Source organism: Geotrypetes seraphini, chromosome 9 (assembly GCF_902459505.1).
Source record: "Geotrypetes seraphini chromosome 9, aGeoSer1.1, whole genome shotgun sequence".
Lineage (NCBI taxonomy): Eukaryota > Metazoa > Chordata > Amphibia > Gymnophiona > Dermophiidae > Geotrypetes > Geotrypetes seraphini.
Window position 1 is genome coordinate 140,931,432 of NC_047092.1, and position 25,333 is coordinate 140,956,764.

A 25,333-nucleotide genomic window follows, 5' to 3' on the forward strand; every position below is an offset into this window, starting at 1 on the left:
CAGAAAAACCTAAAACCAAAATCCACAGGAAATCAATCAAATGGTTCGACAACGAACTTCTCCAACTCAAAAGACAATGCAGACAACTGGAAAGAAAATGGAGAAAAAGTGACCAAGAATCCACAAAAACAGCATGAATAGCAACAAACCGAAAGTACAAACAAAAACTGAAAGAAAAAAGAAGGGCATACTACTCGAAACAAATTAGAGATGGACCCCAAGACTCAAAAAAGCTATTCCAGCTACTAAAAGTCCTCACAAACACAACACCATACATAGAGAACAACAATTCGCCCCCACCTACAGCCACCCTCTTAGCTACCTACTTCAAAAAGAAAATCGCAAATATCAGAGCCTCTTTTAGCGGAACACCCTCACACATAGAGACATCATTTCTACCAACAGAAAAAGAATCGGTTGCAGCAGATTTAACCTGGTCCCATTTCTCACCTATAGAATGGGCAGAGTTCAACAATCTTTATAATAAATACAGCCATGCAGCCTGTGACCTCAACCATTGCCCTCCATACCTACTGAAAAACTCAAGCATATTATTCCGATCCCTACTTCTACAATGGATATACTCATCATTACTAGAGGGTTATTTCCCACAAGAACTCAGCGAAATCATAATAACTCCGATATTAAAGGACCCTAAAGGAGAAAAAGACCAACCTTCCAATTACAGACCCATTGCCTCAATCCCATTGTACATCAAGCTGATGGAAGGTCTCGTAGCAAAAACTTTAGTCTCTTACCTAGAGAATCGCAACATACTCCACCCCACACAATTGGGATTCAGAGCCAGATACAGCACAGAGACATTACTAGGAACACTAATGGACACTGCAAGACAACACCTCTGTACAGGCAAGAAAATTATGCTGATACAACTAGACCTTTCTGCAGCCTTCGACTTGGTAGACCACGACATGCTTCTACAAACTCTCAACTCAATAGGAATCTCAGACAAGGTACTTGCATGGTTCAAAGGATTCCTGTAATCAAGAACTTACAGAGTTAAAACAATGCAAGAAAAATCAGAACCATGGTCTAACCCCTGCGGAGTTCCCCAAGGATCACCCCTATCACCCACACTATTCAATATATACATAGCCTCCCTCAGCTACTACCTAGATAATCATGGCATAAGTTCATACAGCTACGCAGATGACATCACTATTCTCCTGCCCTTCGACCAACCAGAACCTGTCATGACTCTAAAATCAGTTGAAATTTGGATGACAGAGCACAAATTAAAACTTAACCCTGACAAAACAAATTTCATCCTATTAGAAAACAATAAAACTCCAACATTAACTAATCTTGTAATAAACTCGATCTCATACCCAATACAACCTACACTAAAATTGCTAGGAATCACAATTGACAGAAGCTGCACCATGTAACCCCAAATTAACAAAATAATAAAGGCATCATTCCTGACCATGAGAAATCTAAGAAAAATCCGAACATTCTTCGAAAAGAAGCAATTCCTACTATTGGTACAATCTCTTATCCTTGGGATGATAGACTACTGCAACATACTATACCTACCTTGTCCCACGACCATGATGAAGCAATTGTAGACAATACAGAATACAGCCCTGAGACTTGTATATTTCCTAAAAAAATATGACCATATCGCAGAGGCATACCATGACTCACACTGGCTTCCAATAGAAGCGAGAGTACACTTCAAATTCTACTGTTTACTTTACAAGGCTCTCAATGGAGAGGGCCCAACCTACTGGAATAGCCGACTAAATCAATCCTCCTCAATCAGACACAGAAGATCCCACTCACTTTTCTCTCACCCATCATCCAAAGATGTCAAATGAAAAAAACTTTATGACAACCTAATAGCCTCCAAAGCAGCTAAACTGGACAGACAAATCACTACTCTGTTATCTTCGACTTCAGACTACAAAACCTTCAGGAGAGATATTAAAACCATACTCTTCAAAAAACACATAAAACCTATCCAGCACAACCAATCCCAACCAAATATCTAACACTCTATTTACCCTTAGATCTCTCTAATACTCTTTTATCTATCAAACGTTATCTAAAACCCATAATTTCACCCTATTCTTATCTCCTAAAGACCTCCACTTCCCTTCGGTAACTCTTTATCCAATGTTTATTACCTTAAAAAATTCTATGTCATCGCTTATTCTATTCCTTTTAATTTGAATGTAATTCTTGTTTTTAGTTTGAATGTTGGTTCAGCATGGCTCGTCAGTGTCATATCAATCTGTTGGAACTCAGAGCGATCTTCAGTGCTCTCAAAGCTTTTCAACATCTTCACGACCAGGTAGTCGTCATTCGGACGGACAACCAAGTCGCCATGTACTGTGTCAACAAACAGGGAGGAACAGGATCTCTCCTTTTTTGCCAAGAAGCTCTGAAGGTTTGGGACTGGGCAATCCTTCACAACACCTTCCTGAAAGCTGTCTAATTCAAGGAGTAGAAAAACTGTCTGGCGGACAAGTTGAGTCGTCTTCTGCAACCTCACGAATGGACACTCAATTCCTCTCCTCTTCAACACATTTTTTCTCAATGGGGAACTCCTCAGATAGATCTTTTTGCATCTCCCCACAACCACACAGAGTCAAGGATCTCTACTTCATCCCAATCTGCACTCTACACCTGACAACTTGGTACCTCTCAACATAACTCCTCTTCAGTTTTCTCAACCTGTTCGAGCCATTTTAGAGGCTTCCAGAAAGCCTGCCACTAGACTAGACAACAAAAATAGACTAGATTTTCTATGTGGTGCATCTCTCATAACAAGGAGCCTCGAGATACTTCCTTGTCTTCCGTCTTGGACTATCTTTTGCACTTATCTACCTCTGGCCTCAAGTCTACATCCATTCGAGTCCATCTCAGTGCAATTGTGGCTTTCTGTCAGACTCGAAACTTCTGAAGTTTTCTGCAAGCAAGTTTGCTTGCGAGTCTGTCAGCATCTGGGCTCCGTGGATGACGTCACCCACATGTGAAAATAGCTGCCTGCTATCCCTGGATAACACCTGTTACAGTAAGTAACTGTGCTATATGGACCCATGGTAGAAATGTTAGACCTCTTTATAAGAGTATGACACGGTGGCTGTTACCCGCGGCTAGCTGCAGGTAACCCGCCGAAATGGGGGAGAGAAAAGAGGTGGTCGCTACAGGTATGGGGAGAAGGCCATTCACCGCCCCGTGGAGCGGTGAATGGCCTTGGCTATGCAGTGAAGGAAGAGAACGTACATGGTCTACAATCGCGCTCACTCCATACTCCATACCGATTGCCGCCGCCCGCCCTACCATCTCCCTTATCCATATCGCTGCTGCCCGATCACTGCCACTGCCACCTGATCATGTCCCTCCCTGCTCCTTACCTTCGTGGCAGGCGATTTCTAAATATGTTTCCTACCAGCCCCCGGAGCGTTGAAATTGCATGCGGCTGCTGTAAAGGTCATCTCTGACGCAACCAGAAGTTTGCATCAAAGACAACCTTTCCTGCAGCCACATGCGATTTCAACGCTCAGGCTGCTAGTAGGAAACATATTTAGAAATTGCCTGCTGCGAAAGTAAGGGGTAGGGAGGGAGAAAGGGAAGAAAGGTGGGGTGGAGAAAAACAGATGCTGAAGGGACCCGGGGAAGGTTGGGTAGAGGAAGTGGGGAGAAGACGCTGGGAAATGGTGAAGAGAGAGTGGGGAGAAGACGCTGGGAAATGGTGAAGAGAGGATGAGAAGAAGATGCTGGGAAATGGGGAAGAGAGAGTAGGGAGAAGATGCTGGGAAATGGGAAAGAGAGAGTAGGGAGAAGATGCTGGGAAATGGGGAAGAGAGAGTAGGGAGAAGACACTGGGAAATGGAGAAGAGAGTGTGGAGAGAAGACGCTGGGAAATGGTGAAGAGAAAGTACGGAGAAGACGCTGGGAAATGGGGAAGAGAGAGTGGTTAGAAGACGCTGAAGAGAAATGGGGAGCAGAGAGTGGGGAGAAGACGCTGGGAAATGGGGAAGAGAGAGTAGGGAGAAGATGCTGGGAAATGGGGAAGAGAGAGTAGGGAGAAGACGCTGGGAAATGGGGAAGAGAGAGAGTGGGGAGAAGACGCTGAAGGGAATGGGGAAGAGAGAATGGGGAGAAGACACTGGAAGGGAAAAAGACAGAGATGCCAGACTATGGAGCAGCAGAGGGAAGAAGATGGGTACCAGACCAATTGTGGGGGACGGGTGTGAAGGGAGAGGCACAGTAACAGAGCAAATGGAAGGCGCAGAGATAAGACAGATAGTGGATGGAAAAAATTGAATGAGAAGATGAGGAAAGCAGAAACCAGACAGCAAAGGTAGAACAAAAAAATTCTATTTATTTATTTTCTTTTTCTTTTTTTTGATTTAGGATAAAGTAGTATATTAGTTGTGTTGATAAAAATTTATAAACAAAGCCTTGCCAGCTGAACATCTCTTTTCAACAGCCAAAACTTTGATTTATAAGGAAGGAATAAGCTAAATATTGCAGTATTGAGGCTTGTATGGATGCAACAGGGATGGGGCGGTGAAGGGGACGGTGGTCCGGTGATGGGGCAGTGAAGGGGACAGATTTTTTTCCCTGTGTCATTCTCTACTCTCTATGCTATCCCCCATTAGCTGTAGTTGTTTGCTGATAGGCATAAAAACTGGCTTCAAGGATCTATTCCTTTCCCTAGGAATAGGGTCAGTTTTAGGCAGTGCTGGGTTTGGTTCAGGGTTTACCCTGTCACAATATGCACAAAAAAGAATGTGCAGGAAATAACTGCATAAAATCTTCCAATTAATTTGTCTAAAGTTAATACAGTATATGTACATAAATAAGACTTAAAAAAGAACCAAATAAAATTGTGTGTATGTGTACACCTCCTAAAGCCACAATTCCAAATCAAGATTACTAATCTGACTGTTACAATATGCATACCACATGTCCTTTGACATTTAAAAAGCGACAAGGTGCTAAAAGAAAGGGGAATCATTCACAGCTGTGCAATTACTTGCAATTAGCTGCAATGATTTTTAGAGAGTATAAAACTCTTCAGCTTAAAAAAAAAATAGGGACAAAGCTGTTTTACTCACAAAAGAGCGAAACTTGCTAAAGTGACAATTAGTAAGGGATAACAGGCACAAGGCCAGGAGGAGAAGAAAGACAAAGTAAATTGTGGTATTTGAGATTGTTCACTAATCCCCAGATAAAAAGTACACTCTCAAGTAATAGATTGTCAGGAATTTCCTATCCATAAATCAGTTCAAAATAGAATGTTTTAAGTGTGATTTCAATTTTTGAAAGATGGTGTGGTGGCCATGTTAGTCCACCCTTCAAGGTAAAAGTAGAAATAAAACAAAAACATAAAGGAAAAAAAAATATGCTTTTTTATTGGACTAACTTAATATAGTTTATGATTAGCTTTCGAAGGTAACCCCTTCTTCCTCAGATCAGATCTTCCTCAATTTTAGAAAAGAAGGCTCTGATCTAATGTAACCAGATAGGCCATTCTACAGTTTTGGGGCCAAATAAAAGAAAGCAGATGATCTAGTGCTCTCGTAATGCACATTTTAGATGGAGGCAAAATGATGTGATGACTGTCGAGAGAGTGTAGTACACCAGACGGAGTGTAAAGAATGACTGTATTGGAGAGATTCATAGAAGTGCCCAAGTGGTAGGCCTTAAAGGCCAGACACAAATCTTAAATTGAGCATGATAATTTAATTGATTTTTGTTATTTATAGACCACTTATAGCCTATTTTTCCCTATCTGTCCCTGTGGACTCCCAATCTCACTAACATACCTGGGGAGTGATTTTCATAGCAACTGACTGGCTGAGGTGGCCGTGGTATGCCGACCTTGTTTGTTTACAATAGGATCAGGGGCTCAAACTTCCCTGTCATCCTTATCTCCTTACTTAGGGCCCAATTGTACTCCAGTATTTGGACCACTTTGGTCTTATGGTCTGGCTCTTGCACAGCTATTCGAAGGCTTGGAGATATTATCAATCTTGGTGCGTCCGGAAGAACAAGGCTCAGACCTCTATGTCAATACCACTCATTCTCACCTTCCTTCAAGATGGACTAGCAGTTGGTTCTCTGAGGGTTCAGATTGTCGGTCTTTCTTGCCTTGGGCCTAGACCTCTGAGAGGCTCTCTGGCCACTCATACAGACATTGTCAGGTTTCTCAGGGGCAAGTTTCGTCTTCATCCTCTACTGCGTCAACCCTGTCTGACTTGGAATCTCAACCTGGTTCACTAGTCACTTGCTCGTCCGCCCTATGATCCTCTGGACCAGGTGTTCTTAATGGATCTCACCGTCAAGATGGCTTTCTTAGTGGCCATTACTTCATCCCATAGAGTTACTGAACTTCAGGCCTTGTCTTCGAATTATGGACTCCAGCGTAATTCTGTACACTGTTCCCTCTTTTCTCTTGAAGGTTGTCTCTAGTTTTCACATCAACCAGGATGTCCGGCTACCTACCTTTACTCTCTCGGGATTGCTCAAGCATGATCAAATGCTAAGGTCACTGGATGTGCGCAGACTTTTGTTGCGGTATTTAAAGGTCATGAACGAGTTTAGAGTGTCCAACCATCTGTTTGTGCTGGTGAGTTATGCCTGTAAGGGCAGGCTGGCTTCGAAAGCCACCATTTCTAGATGTTATCGTAAGGCTATTTCTTCCACCTCTATTGCTGCCGGGAGGAAGTATCCTCTTTCTGTAAAGGCTCATTCTACTTGAGGCGTTTTCTTCTTGTGGGCAGTCGTTGGCAATTTCTCTTGAAGAGATTTGCAGAGCTGCTACTTTGTCCTTCTGACACACTTTTACAAAGTTTTACAGGATTGATATGGCGGCCAGTCTTCCGTTCTGGCAGCAGGCTCATCGGTCCAATCCTGATTCTACAGGGCAACTCTGTTATGTCCCAATTGTCCAGGAATACATTGAGATTGTACAAGAAAGAAAGATTAGGCTCTTAGCTTTGCTAATCTTATTTCTTGTAAATCCACACACTATTCCTGAAACCCGCCCTGGGAGTTGCTGATTCGCTGATTGTCTTCCTCAATAAATACTGGTAAGCTGGACTCATGGTTTATTTATCAGCCTTTCTAAGAGTACCATCCAAAAATGTTGTGCACTTTGCCTTGGGGGTCCCTAGCTGTGGTATTCCTCTCTTAGTACAGGCTGTGTCTCTTTATAATATGCTTTTGTTTCTCAGGTTTATGATGGTTGTAACCTGTTTATGCTTGTTTCTTGGGGAGTTTTCCTTTACTCCTCCCTTTGTTGTTCTGTATCCTATACAAGTGTGCCTGTCTGGAAGTCAGAGGGTAGTCCTGAGGTAAGAGGGGAGTGTCAGAAAAATATGTAAATGAGGTTTCCTACAAGCAGTTTTTCAACAATAGGATGCATTCCTGGAACTAGGTCAGCAGCATGCAGCATACAAGAGCTGCTGGGTGCTGTTCCGGCAAGCAAGTATGGCTGGCAGCCAAGCTGGAAGGAAGATGGTGTCTGACGGTTGAGGTAATTGCCTGGGATCCCCAGCTGACCAGAAAGGCTTCCCTCTGACTTTAGCTTTGACATCGGAGGGAAGCCCTCCAATTGGCTTCGGCGGAGGGGGGGGCCTAGTGCGAGGGTGGGAGACTGCTGGACTTGCAGGCGATAGGGAAGGAGGTTGCCTGCTGGACTTACAGGCAGCTGCAAGTGCCGGGGAGCTGCCAGTGCTGTTCTGGCTTCGGCAGAGGGGGGCATGCCCAGTTGGATGGCCCTGAACAAGTAAGGGAGAGAAGGGAAAACGTGGGACAAAGGGAGAAAAAGGGGGGGGATGCGTGTTGGAACATGGGAGGGACATGAATTTGGGACAAAGCTTGGAAGGCAGGGAGGGGAGACACAAACTTGGGACAGGCACCTCGGTCTCCTCCCTCTGTGGGAGGTGCCTGAGCCAATCAGGGCCTTAGGCCCCACCCCGTGCATCACATTTGCAGAGGAGCCCTACGGAGAAGGAGGGACTGAGTACCCCTCCTGCTCTAAACTTTTTGAGGTACAGGGAGGGGAGCTGGGGTCCTGGATTGGTGGCAGGAGGGAATGGGCATCCCTCCTGCCGGGTTTTTTTGGGGGTAGGGGGAGGTATTTGCCGGCAAGAAGGAGTCAGCATCCCTCTTGCCGTTTTTTTTTGGGGGGAGGGTTGGTGGGGAAGCCGGGCGATGGCAGGAGGGAGTGGGCATCCCTCCTGCCTTTTTCTTCGGGGGGTTCGGAGGTGCATTTGTCAGGGAAGGGTTTTTTTTTCATTTGTTTAAATGGTATGGTATTCAGCCTATGCCTACTAGGTCTGTCCCCAGAGCAGTGCAGAAACCTGAAGCAAGGGCATTAGAAAAAACTCATTTTAAACCTCAAACTAACCATTTTGAGGACTTTTCTTCTTTGGCCTCTAGAGGGAGCAGGAAAGCAGATTTGCCTGTTCTACAACCCCCCCCCCCCCCAGCTCTAGTTTAGTTCCCAGCAGTCGGATGCAGGCTGGAAGCAGAACCAGCCTGAAAGCCTTTTCACCTGAGAATTTGGGACGTGGCTGCAGGATATTACATCAGAGAGCAGAACTGCTAAAGAGGCAGAAAGAAAAGCAAGAGCAACAAAGAAGGCAGTGAGGCTCAGGGCTGAGAGCTCTGGATGGCAGTGAACAGCCTGAATGCATGGAGCTGACAAGAGGCTGGTCTGGAGCCACTAAACTTAATGCCCCAGGATTTTCAAACCATGAAGCCGGAGCTGTATCCTGAACTGCTGAATGGAGCCCTGCCAATGGAAGTTTGCTGGACTGAAGGCAAGTGAATTAAACTGCCTAAATGTTTGACCTGGATACTGTTTGGCTAAGCTTACTAAATGCCTTTTGTTAAGTAACCCTGAAGAAGGTGTGGTGCTTTTTTTCTGTCCCTTTGGGGGGTGGGGGAGGTGGTGGTAAGGGCTGTTACAGTCTCAGGAAGTGGGGACTGCTCTGTGTCTTCTGTGGTTGGTTTGAGGGCATATCATTTGCAAATTGTGAACATACAGAGCACACTCCTGGCCAGCAAGTCAGATGCTGGGACCTAATGCCTAGTAGCGCAGGCTGAGGTAGTGATATCAGCCCAAATGACTGTTTTTGAAATATTTGAGAGTTGTGAATCATTAATCTGCTGGAGATCAAGCGGCAGCTTTGAAAAGCCTGAATTATTAGTTTTTGAATTTGATTATGTTCCCAATACTGAGGGATCCAAGGAAAAGGGTTTCCAAGAACTTGATTGGCTGGCACTAATCCAAGGACTGTTTGGAATTAGTTTGTTTGCTTTGGACTATACTTTATTTTTTTTTTTTAACATCCTGACGAGATTGATTTTCTTTCTTCCAATGTGGAACTGTTGAACTCTAGGCAAGCATGCTGGTTTGAATTGTTTTTTTTTTTGTTTTGTTTTGTGAAAAACCCAGACCTTGCTTTATGCAATACACTTACCTGGTGTTGTGTTGTGCTCTTATAGTAGCCTTTTTTTCTTTCTTTGTGCAGCCTGTAGCGGCTCACAAGATGTTTATTTTGTTACTGCTGACCTAGGACCCATTGCCCTAAAGCCGATGACAGTGGCCATGCAAAATATCTGGCCCATTAAAAAAAGAAAAGAAAAAAAGCCGCTGACAGTAGTGACAGGAGGCTGCTTCTCCTGTCACTACAGTCAGGGCTGCCCTGACTCAGTCGCTCACTGAGCAATTGAGTTAGAGAGTTTGCATGCAAAAAAGGTAGTGATTCGATCACTGTTTCAAAATCGGCAGCACAGCTTTGTAAAAGGACCTTTTAATTCTTATCAGATCTGTGAAGTAACTTTAGAAAAGCATATCAGGTAAGGATTATTTAGGACCTAATAATAATATGTAAGTCAGATTATCCAAGGACAAGCAAGCAGCATATTCTCACATGTGGGGTGATGTCATCCAGAGAGCTTGGTACAAAGAGTGTAAAAGTGTACAGGCACTTTAAACCAGTGTTTTTCAACCTTTTTTGGGCAAAGGTACACTTGTTTCATGAACAAAATCACGAGGCACACCACCATTAGAAAATGTTAAAAAATTTAACTCTGTGCTTATATTGACTATATATAAAGTAATTCTCTTGAATAGGAATCAAATAAACACAAAGAAAGTATTTTATAATTACTTTATTATGAAATATTAAGTAAACAGAATAGTGAAAAATTATAAAATACTTTATTCAGTGCGAAACCTGGGCCTGTTTGGCTGAACACAAAGCTGATATTCTGGCTGGAATCGAAGAAAGACACACACGTAGCTCTTCGTCAACAGCTCTCAGTCTCTCTCTGTATTTGGTTTTTATAGCATACAAAAATAGACAAATATACCCTCCATCCTTTTTATTAAACCACAATAGCAGTTTTTAGCGCAGGGAGCTGCGCTGAAAGCCCAGCGCTGCTCTTGACGCTCATAGGCTCCCTGCGCTAAAAACCACTATTGCGGTTTAGTAAAAGGTGACCATTTTGTAAAATATAGACAGCAGATATAAATTCAGAACTGTGCATAGTAAGTGAAGGGAAGTTTTCATCTCTGGGAATTTACCCAGTTAACTATTAAGTTATTTGGGCAAATTCCTTTGAAAACTGTGGTAATACTGCCTCCACTTTGCTAAATTTAAAATAAAATCATTTTTCCTACCTTGTCTGGTGATTTCTGGTTGCACTTTCTTCTTCTGACTGTGCATCCAATCTTTCTTCCCTTCTATCAGCCTGTATGCTTTCTCTCCTCCACACCTCATTCCCTCCCCCAACTTTTTCTTCCTCTCTCCCTGACCTTTCTTTCTTTTTTTCTGTTTCTCTTCTTTCCTTCTGTTTCCCTGCCTGCCCCCTTTCTTTCTTTCTCCCTGCCGTTCCCCAAGCCACTGCCGCTGCCATCGGGGAACAGGACCCACCAATGGATAACAGGCCCCAAAGCCGACGCCGACGCATGCTTTCCCTGACGTCAATTCTGCAATCGGAGAGGAAGTTCCGCCCAGCCAGGCAGCGATTGGCTGGCCCGAACTTCCTCTCCGACTGCAGAATTGACGTCGGGGAGAAGAAGACTTATCGGCTCGATAGATTAGATCGCCAAGACAAAGTGAGTCCTGGGTGATCGACTCACTTTGCCTTGGCGAGCTACTGGCGCCCCTACCTCGGGCCCCCTGTCAGCTCCGGGCCCCTGAATGCAGGACTGGTAGTACTGCCCTGATGGCGGCCCTGCGGCACACCAGGCAACATCTCGCGGCACACTAGTGTGCCGCGGAACAGCGGTTGAAAAACACTGCTTTAAACTTTAGAAGCTTTAAGACTACCTGCACCGTGCATGCATGAGTGCCTTCCTGCCTGACACCAGCTCACGAGGTCATCAGTTTTTCATTTTCTTTAGAATGAAGAAAACATATCTAAACTGTCTAGTTGAGATTGCCTTCCCGCTTCGTATTTTTTCCTTAATTTCCTTATTTCTTTCTTGTTACTTGTTTTTCTTTTACATCCATTACAATTTCAAGTAAATTTCTTTATTTTTATTTTTGGGGCCTTTAGGCATTTTTGCAGCCTTTGTCCCTGCTGATGGCATTGATGGCTTTTTGGCCTTCTTATCACTTGACCCATGCTGTTAAGCTTGCTTGCTGGATCTCTTCCCGATCTTCCAGGGTTAAAAAACCAAACGAACAACGGACCAAGAAGAACAATAAATGCCTAACCAAACAAATGTGTTATTCTTTTTGTTCCCGCATTTTCTTCTTTTCCTCCTTGCTGACCCCTTCATTATTTTTGCCTATGGCTTTCCATTCTCTGGAAACTTCAGCTAAACCAGTACTAAGCAGTTTCTTTGACACTCTCTTTGAGCCTCTGGTTTTTTCTCCGACCTATGAATGTTTGCCTTCATGCTTACAACCTGCCATGTATTCAGTAGTAGAGTGGTCTAGTGCTTGGAGCAGCTGCCTTAACACCCTGAGGTTTTGATTTCAATTCCCAGTGCAGCTCCTTGTGACTCTGGGCAAGTCACTTAACATTTCACTGCCCAGATAGTTATTCCTACGTACTTTTTTTTTTCCATATCTCCAATGATGCTGTGTTGGATTTTAATTTCCGTGATGCTCTTTTCTATTCCGTGGTGCTCTTTTCTTTCCACTAGTGGACTTCATGTTCTATCTTCTACATAATCAAAAAACAGCAAGGGAATATATTTATCCAAGGTGATACTTATAAATCACTGTTGTACTAATCACCTTTGTTTTACTTCAAGCACTAATTTCAACACAAAGCTGATGTGGTTAAGTGAACACTCAGACCCACAGCTGAGGTCCGGTGAAACAAGTTCACGGGGCAGCTGTTAAGGAGACCATCATAGTTGTTCACAGTCTCCTCCACCAAACAAAGACTAAATAACAAAAAATAAAACTTAAATAGAAATAAAATCATAAATTTCACAACAACTTAACTTTGAATGGTGTAGATGGTACACATAACTGCTCCGGGCTCCTCCATTTATTTACAATATCGACCCCCCAACCTAGGTTTCACCCGCTGGCTTCTTCAGGAGGGGTACTACAATTACAAGATGACTCAAATCAACACTGCACCACACAGCTTACTAACTAAATTAACACTACACATAACTGCTCCGGGCTCCTCCATTTATTCACAATACCGACCCCCCAACCTAGGTTTCACCCGCTGGCTTCTTCAGGAGGGGTACTACAATTACAAGATGACTCAAATCAACACTGCACCACACAGCTTACTAACTAAATAAACACTACATTTTGAAATACTCAATGTACACACTCTCTCTGCAACTTACCAGCACAAACACTCCATACTGCTCACACACGCACTGCTGACAAGAGGAACTTCCCAGCAGGCCACGCTTTAAATACACTCCCCTTTTGCTTTTGAATGATGTCAGGAGTGATGATGTAATAGGTAGCAAAAGGGGAGTGTATTTAAAGCGTGGCCTGCTGGGAAGTTCCTCTTGTCAGCAGTGCGTGTGTGAGCAGTATGGAGTGTTTGTGCCGGTAAGTTGCAGAGAGAGTGTGTACATTGAGTATTTCAAAATGTAGTTTTATTTAGTTAGTAAGCTGTGTGGTGCAGTGTTGATTTGAGTCATCTTGTAATTGTAGTACCCCTCCTGAAGAAGCCAGCGGGTGAAACCTAGGTTGGGGGGTCGGTATTGTGAATAAATGGAGGAGCCCAGAGCAGTTATGTGTACCATCTACACCATTCAAAGTTAAGTTGTAAAATTTATGATTTTATTTCTATTTAAGTTTTATTTTTTGTTATTTAGTCTTTGTTTGGTGGAGGAGACTGTGAACAACTATGATGGTCTCCTTAACAGCTGCCCCGTGAACTTGTTTCACCGGACCTCAGCTGTGGGTCTGAGTGTTCACTTAACCACATCAGCTTTGTGTTGAAATTAGTGCTTGAAGTAAAACAAAGGTGATTAGTACAACAGTCAACTATCTTCTACATACCCACATTCTCCCTTTATCACAGCCATTAGGGTGTTCTAACTTTTCTAATTCTTCATAGCCACTTCCATTTTTTGGTGGTCTTGACCTTTTCTCTTGCTTCTATGCAACCATTTGCGAAGCATTTCTATTGCATGAGGAAGTCATGACAGTATAGTGTATTATGGGGGACTCCAACCTCAGCACCTTGAGTTGTGAGTTTGAGCACTGAGCTTCCCCTATGACCATGCACAAGCCAAATAGGGTTTCTTGTGCCTCTTTCTGTTTCTAAAACTTCACTCAAACATACAGTTCTGTGTTGGGACCACACCTCCAAGGTTCAGGTTCCTGGTCACTTCTGGTACATATATAATTTTCCCATCACAAAGGCTATGACTTTTCTGTCTGATTATCATCATACCTATTTTTCCCAGCCATCTAGTAACTCCGGACTTTGCTTCCATTGGGCTACATTTCTTTTTGGCTTTACTCCTCTTCTGATTGAATTCACATTGTTGATTGCTTTCTTCATTGCACCTTTTCTACCAATTCTTTGAATGGGAAAAGGTCTTATTTCTTTTCATTAATATTCCGATGTCTGAGCTCTCTACTCTGTTTCTCTCAGTACAGCCTGTAGCCAAATTCTTCTAAAAAAATTTGCATATTTTGCTCTTAATTTTGAACCTTACTTCTGCAACAGGAACATTTATTGATTTCTATCTCCCATTCACTGTTTATTCAGTCCTTTTTCAATTGGTTCCCCTTTGTTTTCTTTTCAGCATATATTGTGAGAAGAACTGCTTCTCTTCTGTTTTCTTCCATTGGCTCTGTTCTCTATGCAAGACATTCCAGAGATCTCACACAGCCCCCTGGCAGAACTATTCATATATGACTTAATCTTCATTTAAATAGTCTTTCTTTTCAGTTATTTGCTAATGTCCTTAGTATGGAATTTCTCTCCTCTCCATGCTTTTGTTCCTGGTTTCATTCTACAGCATTAGTCTATTCAAAGAGAACCATCCTTTCTTTTCTTTTCCAATTTTTGGTTTTCTCCCCCTTATTTCCTGTCTCTCAAGATGAAAAGAATGGCTTTATAGGAGTTCCAGATGAAAAAATCCCATAATTGTCATTTTTTCTATTACCCTTTCTACTTTTCTCCTCAAGTCCTTCTGGCGTCTTCTTTGCCTGTACTTGGACTCGCCTACCGTTTTGAGGTTGCCTTTTTTTTTAGAGCCTCCCTACACGTTGCTGTTCTTACCTTCTTACCCTTTCTTCTTTCGGAGGACAGGTTGTATGCCTCTTATTATTTTTTTCTTTTTCTTCCCTTTCTCCGCTTGCTTGGCTAGGACAATATATATGCTTTTTGAGTGGAGACTTTCCTATTGGTACTTTATTTAGAGACCAACACTCCTTCCATCCCATTTTGTAAGCTAAGGAGACCTGCATGTGAGAATATGCTGCCTGCTTGTCCTGGGATAAATCACAATTACTTACCGTAACAGGTGTTATCCGGAGACACCAGGCAGATATTCTCACATCCCACCCACCTTCCCTGGTTGGCTTCTTCACTTGGGCATAGAACCGACGATCTCGCAAGCCGGTGTAAGGCGGGAAGGTACTTGTGGATGTGCGGTGCGGGCAGTCTTAAAGCTTCTAAAGCTAAAAGTGACAGTACACTTTTATATTGTCCATACTGGGCTCCGTGGATGATGACACCCCACATGTGAGAATATCTGCCTGCTATCCCCGGATAACACCTGTTACGGTAAGTAACTATGCTGTCAAATTCCTTATGTGCCTTGGATTAGAAGTAGTCACTTGTGAAGTGGTTTACTGCCATTATGCAGCAGTTGCACTTGACAGCCTAATGTGTTTTTTAATTTTTGTTCTACAGACTCACTCATTCTGCTATAATTTGAAAGCAGAATTATCATGTTTCTTTACATCCTTAACACCATGTAACTGTAAAATTGAACTTTAGCCAAGAAGTGAGTTATTGGGTCATAAAACCTCAATCCATACTATTGTAAAAAAATTAAAATTGAGTAAATTTTGATGCCAAATGTAACTTCTTCTGTTTCATTTCTGTCTTTGTGCTTTAGTGGGCCAAAGTACAGAAATGTTTTTAGTGTTCTAAATGTAAAAATGAAATGCTGACATTTTATCACAGGATTCATAAAATCCTGAAGAAAAATGTGGCCGAGGTTTATCCTGTTGGAACACCACCAATTGAGCAGGGTAAAAAAATACATATACTTCTTCCTCAATATTTGCAGGGGTTAGGGGCAGAGCCGGCCCGTGGATATTAAAAAAACCGCAAATAATATTTGGGCCAATTCCGACGCAACCCCCGCTTTCCCCCAGAATTAAAGCTGTTTTCCGGACCTTCCCCGCCTCCCTCCCACTTTTCCCCGGTATCCCTTAAGTCTTACCTGGAGGTCTAGCGGGTTTTCGGGGCAGGAGCGATCTTCCTAAGCTCCTGCCCCATGCAGATCACTCATAGGAAATAGCTGCCATGAGCTCCCGTAGTAGCAGATAAAGATCAAAGTGAGAGCTAGGGCAAAACAGTTTAGGTAAAGATACAGGTAATAATTAGCAATGTATTAAAAATATTTTATTTTTATTTGTGTATAAAGTCATTTGAAAGCTGCTTGATGTTAATACAACTTTAATTTAATTATTTATACTGCTGGGGTAGGGGGGGGGACAACACCACTTACATCAACAGTAAAGTTAGAATAGGGTCATTAAATCCACTGGCGTACCTAGTATATATGACAGCCAGTAATGATCATTTTTAACCAGCCCCTCCTCTATATAAAAAAGTTATTTTTAGTAATAATCCATGAGTCACACAACAAGGACGCACCTAGGAAAAGGCAGCATCTTAACCACTGTAGTGAGCACTAGAACACCAACACACACATTGTAAAACTAAACAAGCCAGATCCTGCACAGTCAATTGATCCTGTACAAACCATGTCCTTTTCATACACACAGAACAGAGATACACCCTCGCCCAATAAGGAATAATCACAAACTAAAAATAGAAATAGTAGACAAAACTGAACCGCTAAGAAACCAGACTGCGTGCAATGCAACACCACAGAAACAGTGACACGTGTCCCTTAATACTGCGCAAAATATAAACACAGTAGATGTAAATTTGAAAAAAATTTGCTACATAACAATCACCACTTTACAAATTAACAAATAGAAATAAAACAAATAATGAGAAATAAGAAAATACAATTTTATTGGACTAATCCATTTTTCAATTAGTAGTAATTATCTTTCAGAGGCCAAATCATTCTTCAACACAGTACAGTACACTGCTGTTATGATATACTGCCCTGACCTGAGGAAAGGGGTTTAGTCCAAAAAAAAAAATTGCCTTATTTTCATTTCCTATTGATAAACTTTAATCAATACAGTTACAATACTACTTGATTCTATGTAAAGCAACAACAAAATTTTTTTTCTACCTTTTTGTCGTTTCTGCTTTAATCATATTCTCTTCGCTCTCTTCTTTCTGTTCAGCATTTGACCTCTCTCCCTTCCATGCAACATCTGTCCTCTCTCTTTGCCCCTTCCACCCAGCCTCTGCCCTCTCTCGCTCTACCCCTTCCATCTACTGTCCACCCTCTCTCTGCCCCTTGCATCCACTGTCTACCTTCTACGCCCTTTCTATCCAGTGTCCTCCCTTTCTCTCTCTTCAATATGGCATATTCCCTCTTTCTATGTCCCTTCAATAAACTGTATATCCTGTGCCCTTTCTCTCCTTTGTATATGATTCATTTCAGCTTCACCCCCTCTCCATTTTTTTGACTCCACTCACTCCACTAAGCTCTGGCATCTCTCTCTTCTCCTTTCCTTCCCTTCCCCCATGCCCTGGCATCTCTCTCCTATCTGTCCCTCTCCCTCCATGCTCTGGTACCTCCTCTCCTTCCTTTCCCTCTGGTCTGGCATTTTATGTCTCCTTAGTTTCCCTTCCCTCCCCCATGCCCTGGCATTTCTCTCCTCTCCTTCCATCTCCCCCTCATACTCCATTATCTGGCATCTCTTCTCCTTCCTTTCTCTCTCTCCTTTCTTCCTTTCACCTGGTCTGGCATCTGTCTCCTTCCCCCCATATGCCCTGACATATCTCTCTCCCCCTCCATGGTCTGGTATCTCCTTTCCTTTCCCTCCCTCCCATGGTCTTGGCATCTCTTTCCTCTCCTCTCCCTTCCCTGGTCTTCCTTCTCCCTCTTTCCTTCCCCCCAACTGGGTGAAGCAGCAGCATTTCTCTTCCCCCTCCCCCCCAGTTGGGTGCAGCATCAGCAGCATTTCTCTTCCCCCTCTCCCCAAATTGGGTGCAGCAGCATCTCTTCCCCCTCCCCCCTCCAATTGGGAGCAGAAGCATTTCTCTTCCCATCCTCCTCCTCCCTCCCCCATCTCACAAACCAGTCAGCAGATTCGCTACAGACAGACTAAGGCAAGTTGCAAGTTTCCCTCTGTCGCTGACATATCTCCCATAGGTCAGCGATGGAGGGAAGCTTACAACTTGCTGCTTTTGCTTGCTTCGGGCCTTCCTCGTTGCCGGGTCGTGCCTTCGCGGAAACAGAAAGTAGGCAGGACCTGTCAGTGATGGAGGGAGGCTTACAACTTGCTGCTCCTGCTTGCTTTGGGCCTTCCTCGTTGCCGGGTCCTGCCTTCGCGGAAGCAGAAAGTAGGCAGGACCTGTCAGGGATGGAGGGAAGCTTACAACTTGTTGCTCTTGCTTGCTTCAGGCCTTTCTCTCTGCTGGATCCTGCCTACTTTCTGTTCCGGCGAAGGCAGGACCTGGGAACAAGGAAGGCTCGAAGCAAACAAGAGCAGCGAGTTGTAAGCTTCCCTCTGTTGCTGACTTATCTCCCGCATGCTCTGGGGCTCTAGCGGTACCACTATCTGTGCCGGCTTCCTTTCTCTTCCCTACCCTCCTTTGGGATGTAACTTCGGTTTTGGAGGGAAGAGAAGGGAAGCCGGCATGCACAGTGGTACCGTTAGAGCCCCAGAGCATGGGTTCAAGTCGCTTGCTGCCGTTTAAAAAAAAAAAAAGTCGGGTGGGAGTCAAATACTGAACTTTCGGTGGCTCTTCATGCTGTGCCGAGTCAGCCTGGGGAATTCCCAAGCCAGTGAGAGGTTGTTTTTTGTTTTTTTTTTAAATGTTGAGCAGTGGCAGCAGGATTCGCAACAGATGACAGCTGGGCACTCACCTAAATTAGCCGGCGGAGCGCTTGTCTAAAAGGCTATTTAAAATGTAAAGCTATCTATCCTCAAGGATAAAACAGGGGAAACAAAACCACATTTTCATAAGCACAGCACAAAGGTGGAATTGTCCCAATCAGAATTGTGCACAAAAAAGTGTCTTTCAACTCATCTGATGAATCCACTATGGTTTCTTGTTTTTGGACTTTGCGCCGCGGCCTTCTCATTCCTTGCCTGAGGAAAAACTGCGCATAATTACTCCTGAGGCAGGCCGTTTGGGCCGAAACATGCGCATGTCGAGTCATAGAGTCATTTTATGAATTTTGGAAGAATAAAGACATTTGGATTCATCAGATGAATTGAAAGACTTTTTGTGCACCATTCTGATTGGGACAATTCCACCTTTGTGCTAAGCTATCTATCCTCTTCATAACCTCTAATTTCTTATTATGTCCTTCCCTCATTTATTGAATTACTTGTAAACTGTGCCGAGCTCTATCTTTATGGAGATGATGCGGTATACAAACTTAAGGTTTAATTTAGTTTAGTTTAAGGAGAACGCTGGTCTTTTTGCATGGAAGAGGAAATAGTAAATCCTAATTTCTGTCCGAAGTCACATAACAGAATCTACACACTAAACTGTAAATGGACTCTCACTTATTACTTCAAAAGAACAGAACCATCCCAAAATCTATGCAGTTTTCTCTTTTCAACAGGATTGGCATTCTAGTTGCAAAATAAACACTGGAAATCCAATTCTGTTATGAGCAAGCTGGTGTTAAAGATACATTAGATTGTAACTACTACATCTTCTCAAGTGTGGTTCATTAGACACTGTTTGTAAAGCAGCAACCTGATCCTCCCTTCATATGTTTATATCATATTATTGCTTGGATTAGTGTACAGCGGGGGTTCTCAGCCTAGTCCTTGGGATACACCAAGACAGTCTGGTTTTCAAGACATCCACAATAGAGAATGACATGGTGACAAAATTCATCACTGTCCCCGTCCCCGTGGATAACCGCGGGAAATAATTCCATGTCATTTTCTAGTGTCTATTTCAACCTCGGTCCTTCTACACCAGCATTCTTCAAAGCAAAGCTTGCGGGTCAGTGGTTGTACCCAATTATACTCTGATTCTTCCCTCTCTCCTTAAAGAATGACATGAAGATGGTTTCCCGCGGTTATCCACAGGGACGGGAACGGTGATGAATTTTGTCACCGTGTCATTCTCTAATCCACAATGAATATTGTCACCGCAGGGGATCACGGACTACATGGTGGGGACCCTGCCTTGTGACAAACAATAACTTGGTGCGCTTCCCAATAGGGGAAAAGTCCTACAAGTAACTTTATCAGGATACACATACCACACCCAGTTAAAAAGGCTATTTTCAAATCAAACAGTCATTCGGTATTTCAAAGTCTTAAACATATAAGTGGTTGCAGTTGAAGCAGGCCATTCAGAAGGGGTTCCCTGAGTGGCGAAATTTTAAAAATCAGTATAACTTGCTGGGCCTATGCTTCCAGACAGATTTGCTAGGGATCAGGCAGCCAGGTGGTATAAATTAATATGTGAGAATCTGAATAAAAAAACCTAAAACTAGTTTAAAAGACATTTGGAGCATTTAGATAAAGCAGCAAATTTCTGCTACTCAATGGCCACGGATTTGGACTTGGAGGATGAGATGTATAGCGTCAGCATCTATGAGACAGACTTGGTTTTTTTCTGTTCTATAGAATTTTCTGGACCCCTGTTTGTTTGCAAAAGATAGATAGTTCTAATAGATACTGGCACTGTCATCTTGATATAGGTGACACTGGATCATATGCTGTTTTATTGTCCCTTGATACTTAAATTTTGGAGATCCATATGGAGTCAAATCAATACAATATTGAAAGTCCCATTGTCATTGTCGTATGATGTAGTATTATTTGGAACGTTATTAATGCCCAAGAGTCCAATCAATGCAAATAAGAATAGATTACTTCTCATCATGACAGGAGTTGCTATGCAGCTAATCATGAAAAATTGGGATAACATAAATTATAGTTTTTGGTGGGAAACCTTATGCCAAATTTATGTTTGAATGTATGAATTCGGTACAGTTGGGACACTATAATAAATTCAAGGAGATTTGGGGTCCATTAACAAAATTTTGTAAGAATTGATCATTAGTATTTCCCTTTGATTTCTGAAGGAGTGTTATACATATCTAGGAATGGTGGGTGGGAGAGTGCGGGAGGGGGTGTTATGTACTTATTATATCATTTGATTGTAATGAGTACTGTTTATTGTACTAATTGTTTGTTAACCTGTTGCACTTTATGTTGGCTTTTAAAAATGAATAAAGATTTATAAAAAAAAAAAAAAAACAGTCCTGCAGTTCATGTTATGCTGTGTCTTTATGTCACCCAACAAAATAGGCATAGGTAATATTGCAGTTGAAAATGTGTAATATTCCTCAAAGTCAAAAATAGGCCCAAAAACATAGTTCATTGAAAATCAGCTTCTCTTTAGGCCAGAAGGCACACCCAAGCTCATTAGTTCTGCTTGGGTACATTTTATTTGTTTAGAAGGGTACAGCCAGACAAGAAGGAAGCCATGTCTTACCTAATAATTTCTTTTCCTTTAGTCAGCTGCACCGTTCTGAAGCTCATTCTCGGGGGGTTTTTCTCATTCCCATTCAGTACAAAAAATGTTGAACCAGAGTTTCCAAGTTTCTTTTATTTAACATAATGAGACAATCTTTGAAAATGCAGAGTAGCGAGTAGTGTGTGTTATGCTTGCTTGGTTATCATTACAGGCGTGTTTTGAAGTAACCTTCTGCTGCTTTGGCAAAATACCATTTTTTCTCTACCTCCATCTGCTGGTAGGAAAGGAGATAACACTCACTTGTTCAGAACAGTGCAGCAGACTGAAGAAAAGGAAAATATCAAGTAAGGGTTACTTTAGCCTTGTGGTGGCTAGTCTGACACCCATAGCCTGGATGAGGGATATGGGCCATAATTTTCCAGTCTTCAGCTAGCTCATCTTTTCCCTTTAATTGAATTTTATATAGCTGTATTTCTTCTCAACCAGAATAAGTAAGAATAAAATATTATTTATCCAATGGGCAAATGTGTTTTCTCTCTCTCTAGCTATAATTTATAATTTTTTTAAAAGCTATTGTGGCTTGCATGAACAAATCAGATTTCAATTTTCTTGCAAGAAAAACTGGCAATATAGTTTAAGAACAGGATAAATAAAGATCTTTTCATATCTTCTGTTCTGGTTATGTCTTCCTCAGTAATGGGGAAGAGAAATGAATACTGTAAAAAAGAAAAAAAAAGTTTAGTGTTTTTTTTTTTCAGTTTGAAATTATTTCTTTCCTTTGTTTTCAGGTAGATGTTATATAATTTCTTGTGATAACTTGCTTTAATTTGTTCTCAGGAAATGTTCAGATTTGAAGACAAAATCATGAAAAGAAAGTAGAGAAGAAAATAATGTTTTTCCGAAACAGATTTTTGTTTTTGCTGGTCTTGGCTGCCTTGTTGGCCATCTTGAGCCTAAGTCTTCAGTTCTGTAAGTACATCATATGTTTTGGTTTTCTTGGGTGGGATTGAAGAAGAGGTACACTCTCTGAAAGTGTTCTAATAATATAATTTTTTTAAAAACCCTTCAACTGAAGATGCTTTGATTGCAAGTGTGTTGCATGTAGTCACCTACAATATTGTTAACTAATTATATAATTTTATAAGTAAATGAAATTGAAGTTGGTGTATGAACCAGTGATAGCTTTCAGACTTGCATGCAGTATATATGAAATTACAATAAAATAAATCTAGCAAAGAATGTGAGATTTTATATATTTGAAGGTTTTGTTGCTGAAGAATGTGATTTTACATGGGGATTAATGAGCATTCAGGATGCACTTACAGTATAATTTATGCCCATATTTGTTTTACACTGCAACTCAAACACAATCCTGTAGATGGAACGCCAATTAATCAAAAATGTATACAGTATACATGTATATATATATATACACACAAGAGAAAATCAGAAAGTAAAGGCAAAATACATTTAACGGCTTTAATAGAACTAACTAAGCAATTGAACATATCACTTTCCACATAGTTCCTATGCAAGTCAACACATTTATGGTATCGTTCAACTAGTTCAACTAGTTTCTGCATTCCTGCAGAGAAGATTTATGGCTGCTCCCAAAGCCAGGTGAACATTGCTTCCTTTACTTCATCATGCTTTGTCTTTTGCCCTCTGGGTTGCAGTGCACCCATGTCTCATCACTGGTGACAGTTCCCTCCAGAATACTCGGATCTTTTATATACTGTCTCAGGAACTGGATCACAGCCTCCATACGCTGTTGTTTGTGTAGATCAGTAAGCTGTTTGGGAACCCATCGTGCATTATGGCAAATGCAGATCCATAGCAGATATCCAAATTTGCAGCCAATTGAGACAACGTTATCCATCGGTCTTCTCTAATCAAGGCATCTGTCCTGTCAATGTGCTCTTGTGGGCGTGATGTTGATGGGCAGCCAGAACAACCTTTTCCGGTTATACCTGTTCTTCCCTCTTTAAACTTTTTTACCCACTCATAAACATTTTGTTGATTCATGATGCAATATCCATATTAAGTCAATAGCCAACTGTGAATTTCCACAGGTTTCATTCCCTCTGCCCAAAGAAAGTACACTACTGCATTTTGTTCTTTGATGGTGCATTCTTGCAATGGACTGTCCATGTTTCTGACTTCATGGCTTTCACATGCACTTTGAATATATAAATATAAGACCAAATTTCTCCTTCCTTTTCCTTCCAGATCAGACCAGCAGGATGTACAAAAGCATTATACCTTGTCATCAACAGCAGATGAATCCAGAGACTAGTGGAATTATGTCCATCAACCAGCAGGTGGAGATAGAGAGCACTGAGTTGTCCTCAGGTATATTTTGGATGCAGTTTCCTGGCCAACCAGTATACTCTATCTTCAGCAGGCTGATGGATGGGTTCCTCACAGTTCCTGGATTCTGCAGTGGATTTCAAGCCAGGCTTGGCTGCAGCTACTGGCTTCAGTTTCCTGGATCAGTAAAGAGAAATATTCCTGTGGCTTAGGCCTCGGATGAGAAATATTCCTGTAGCTTAGGCCTCAGTTGAGAAGTATTCCTGTGGCTTAGGGTAGAAGTTTTTCTACTCCTTTCCCGTGTAGGGAAGCTGAGGCTGTTTCGGCATTAGTCGCGCGTGATCATGTTTGGAAAATGATTTTTCACCCTCCCCGTCTTTCGGGCATGCAGTTGGTTACTCCATTCCCTCCCTCACTGTCTTTGGGTGGGGTGTGTGTGGTTTTGTGTGTTGGAGTGGAATGCTGCGGTTAGTGACATGGGAGGGGTTTCGCAATGCTACTTCCTGCTCCCTGCGCCGGTCCAGGTTGGCCGTGACAGTATGGGTGAGTGTGGTGTCATGGCGGCTGTGCTTTGCCAGAGGCTACTGGTTGCACCTAGGTCAGGAAGCAGCGGGCATTAGAAGGCTGTGAGGGCAGTCGGCCAAGGCCATTCCCTCCCATGTGACTCAGGGGAGGGGGGCCATCACTGCAGCTGTTGTCGCCACCACCGTCAGTCTTTCTCCTCTAGGAGAAGAGACGCTGCCTCCGGCCTTTGCCGCCACTGACCGGCTGGCCCCATTCACCCGCCGCATGGGCAGTGGGTTGACCTTAGCCGTGGTGCCATTTCGCTTATGGCCTAGTATACCTTGTTTATTCCTGGCTGGCTGACAGCTGTGGTTAGGCTAGTTGCGGGCTATTTTTCAGCTCTTTCTCTTTTGCTAAGAGTTTATTCTTTCCACTCCTTCTTAGTTCATACATGTGGAGGAGTGGACTAGAGGTTGGATCAGCTACCTCAGTGCCTGAGGTTGCCAGTGTATCTCTTTGGGACTCTGGGAAAGCCATTTGACACTTCGTGACCTGGGTACAGAATAGTGTCTGGCTACAAAGGGATGCCTTGCCTCTCCTCTGGCATTCTTCTCGACTTTGGTTAGTAGTTTGCCTCCTGTGGGCACCCTATGGACTTTGTGCTTTGAGAGGGCTTCAGTTAGATGGGGAGTCTTTATAGGATGCTGCTTTGCACTCATACTATTCGTGGAGGGGCACTGTAGCTGTGAATTCCGCAGCGTGGTGCTCTCAGGCGAGGATTGCTCCGGCTCACATGTGCTATGGGAGTTAGCCTCTGTATGATCGTGAGATACATACTCTGGAATTTCGTATCTCCTTGGACATGTGCTGCAGGGCAGGATTTGGGGATGGGGCAATGGAGAATGCTTGTTTATTTCCCTCCCTATGTTTGGACTGCTTTGGTACATCCCACTAGTCTCTGGATTCATAATAATAATAATTTTTATTCTTATATACCGCCAAAGCCATAGAAGTTTGAGGTGGTTAACAGCAAGAGGCACTGGACAATCAGCGAAAAGGTTACAATCAAAGTCAGCAATACAATCTTACATAATAAAAGAATAGAAAGTTATAAAGTTCTTAGGGTTACTGGATTAAATAAGCAGTGCTGAGTAGATTCTTAGTTAACAAATCAATTGAACAAACTCGTTTTTACCAGTTTTCTAAAATTGAAGTAAGATGAAGAGAGCGC

At 42.6% G+C, this 25,333-nt stretch overlaps 1 protein-coding gene across 5 annotated transcripts in view; it reads left to right on the forward strand.

Moving 5' to 3' along the window:
* PXYLP1 (2-phosphoxylose phosphatase 1) overlaps positions 1-25,333 on the forward strand; it is a 160,937-nt gene that overhangs the window by 42,888 nt on the left and 92,716 nt on the right. For 4 of the 5 annotated variants that reach the window (XM_033957633.1, XM_033957634.1, XM_033957629.1 and 1 more), the window contains exon 2: positions 22,126-22,257. In XM_033957633.1, the coding sequence (XP_033813524.1) occupies positions 22,179-22,257 (79 nt within the window). In that variant the 5' untranslated portion in view covers positions 22,126-22,178. Of the gene's footprint in view, positions 1-12,973; positions 13,035-22,125; positions 22,258-25,333 lie in introns of those variants that run through there. The other variant, XM_033957632.1, reaches the window with a different exon arrangement.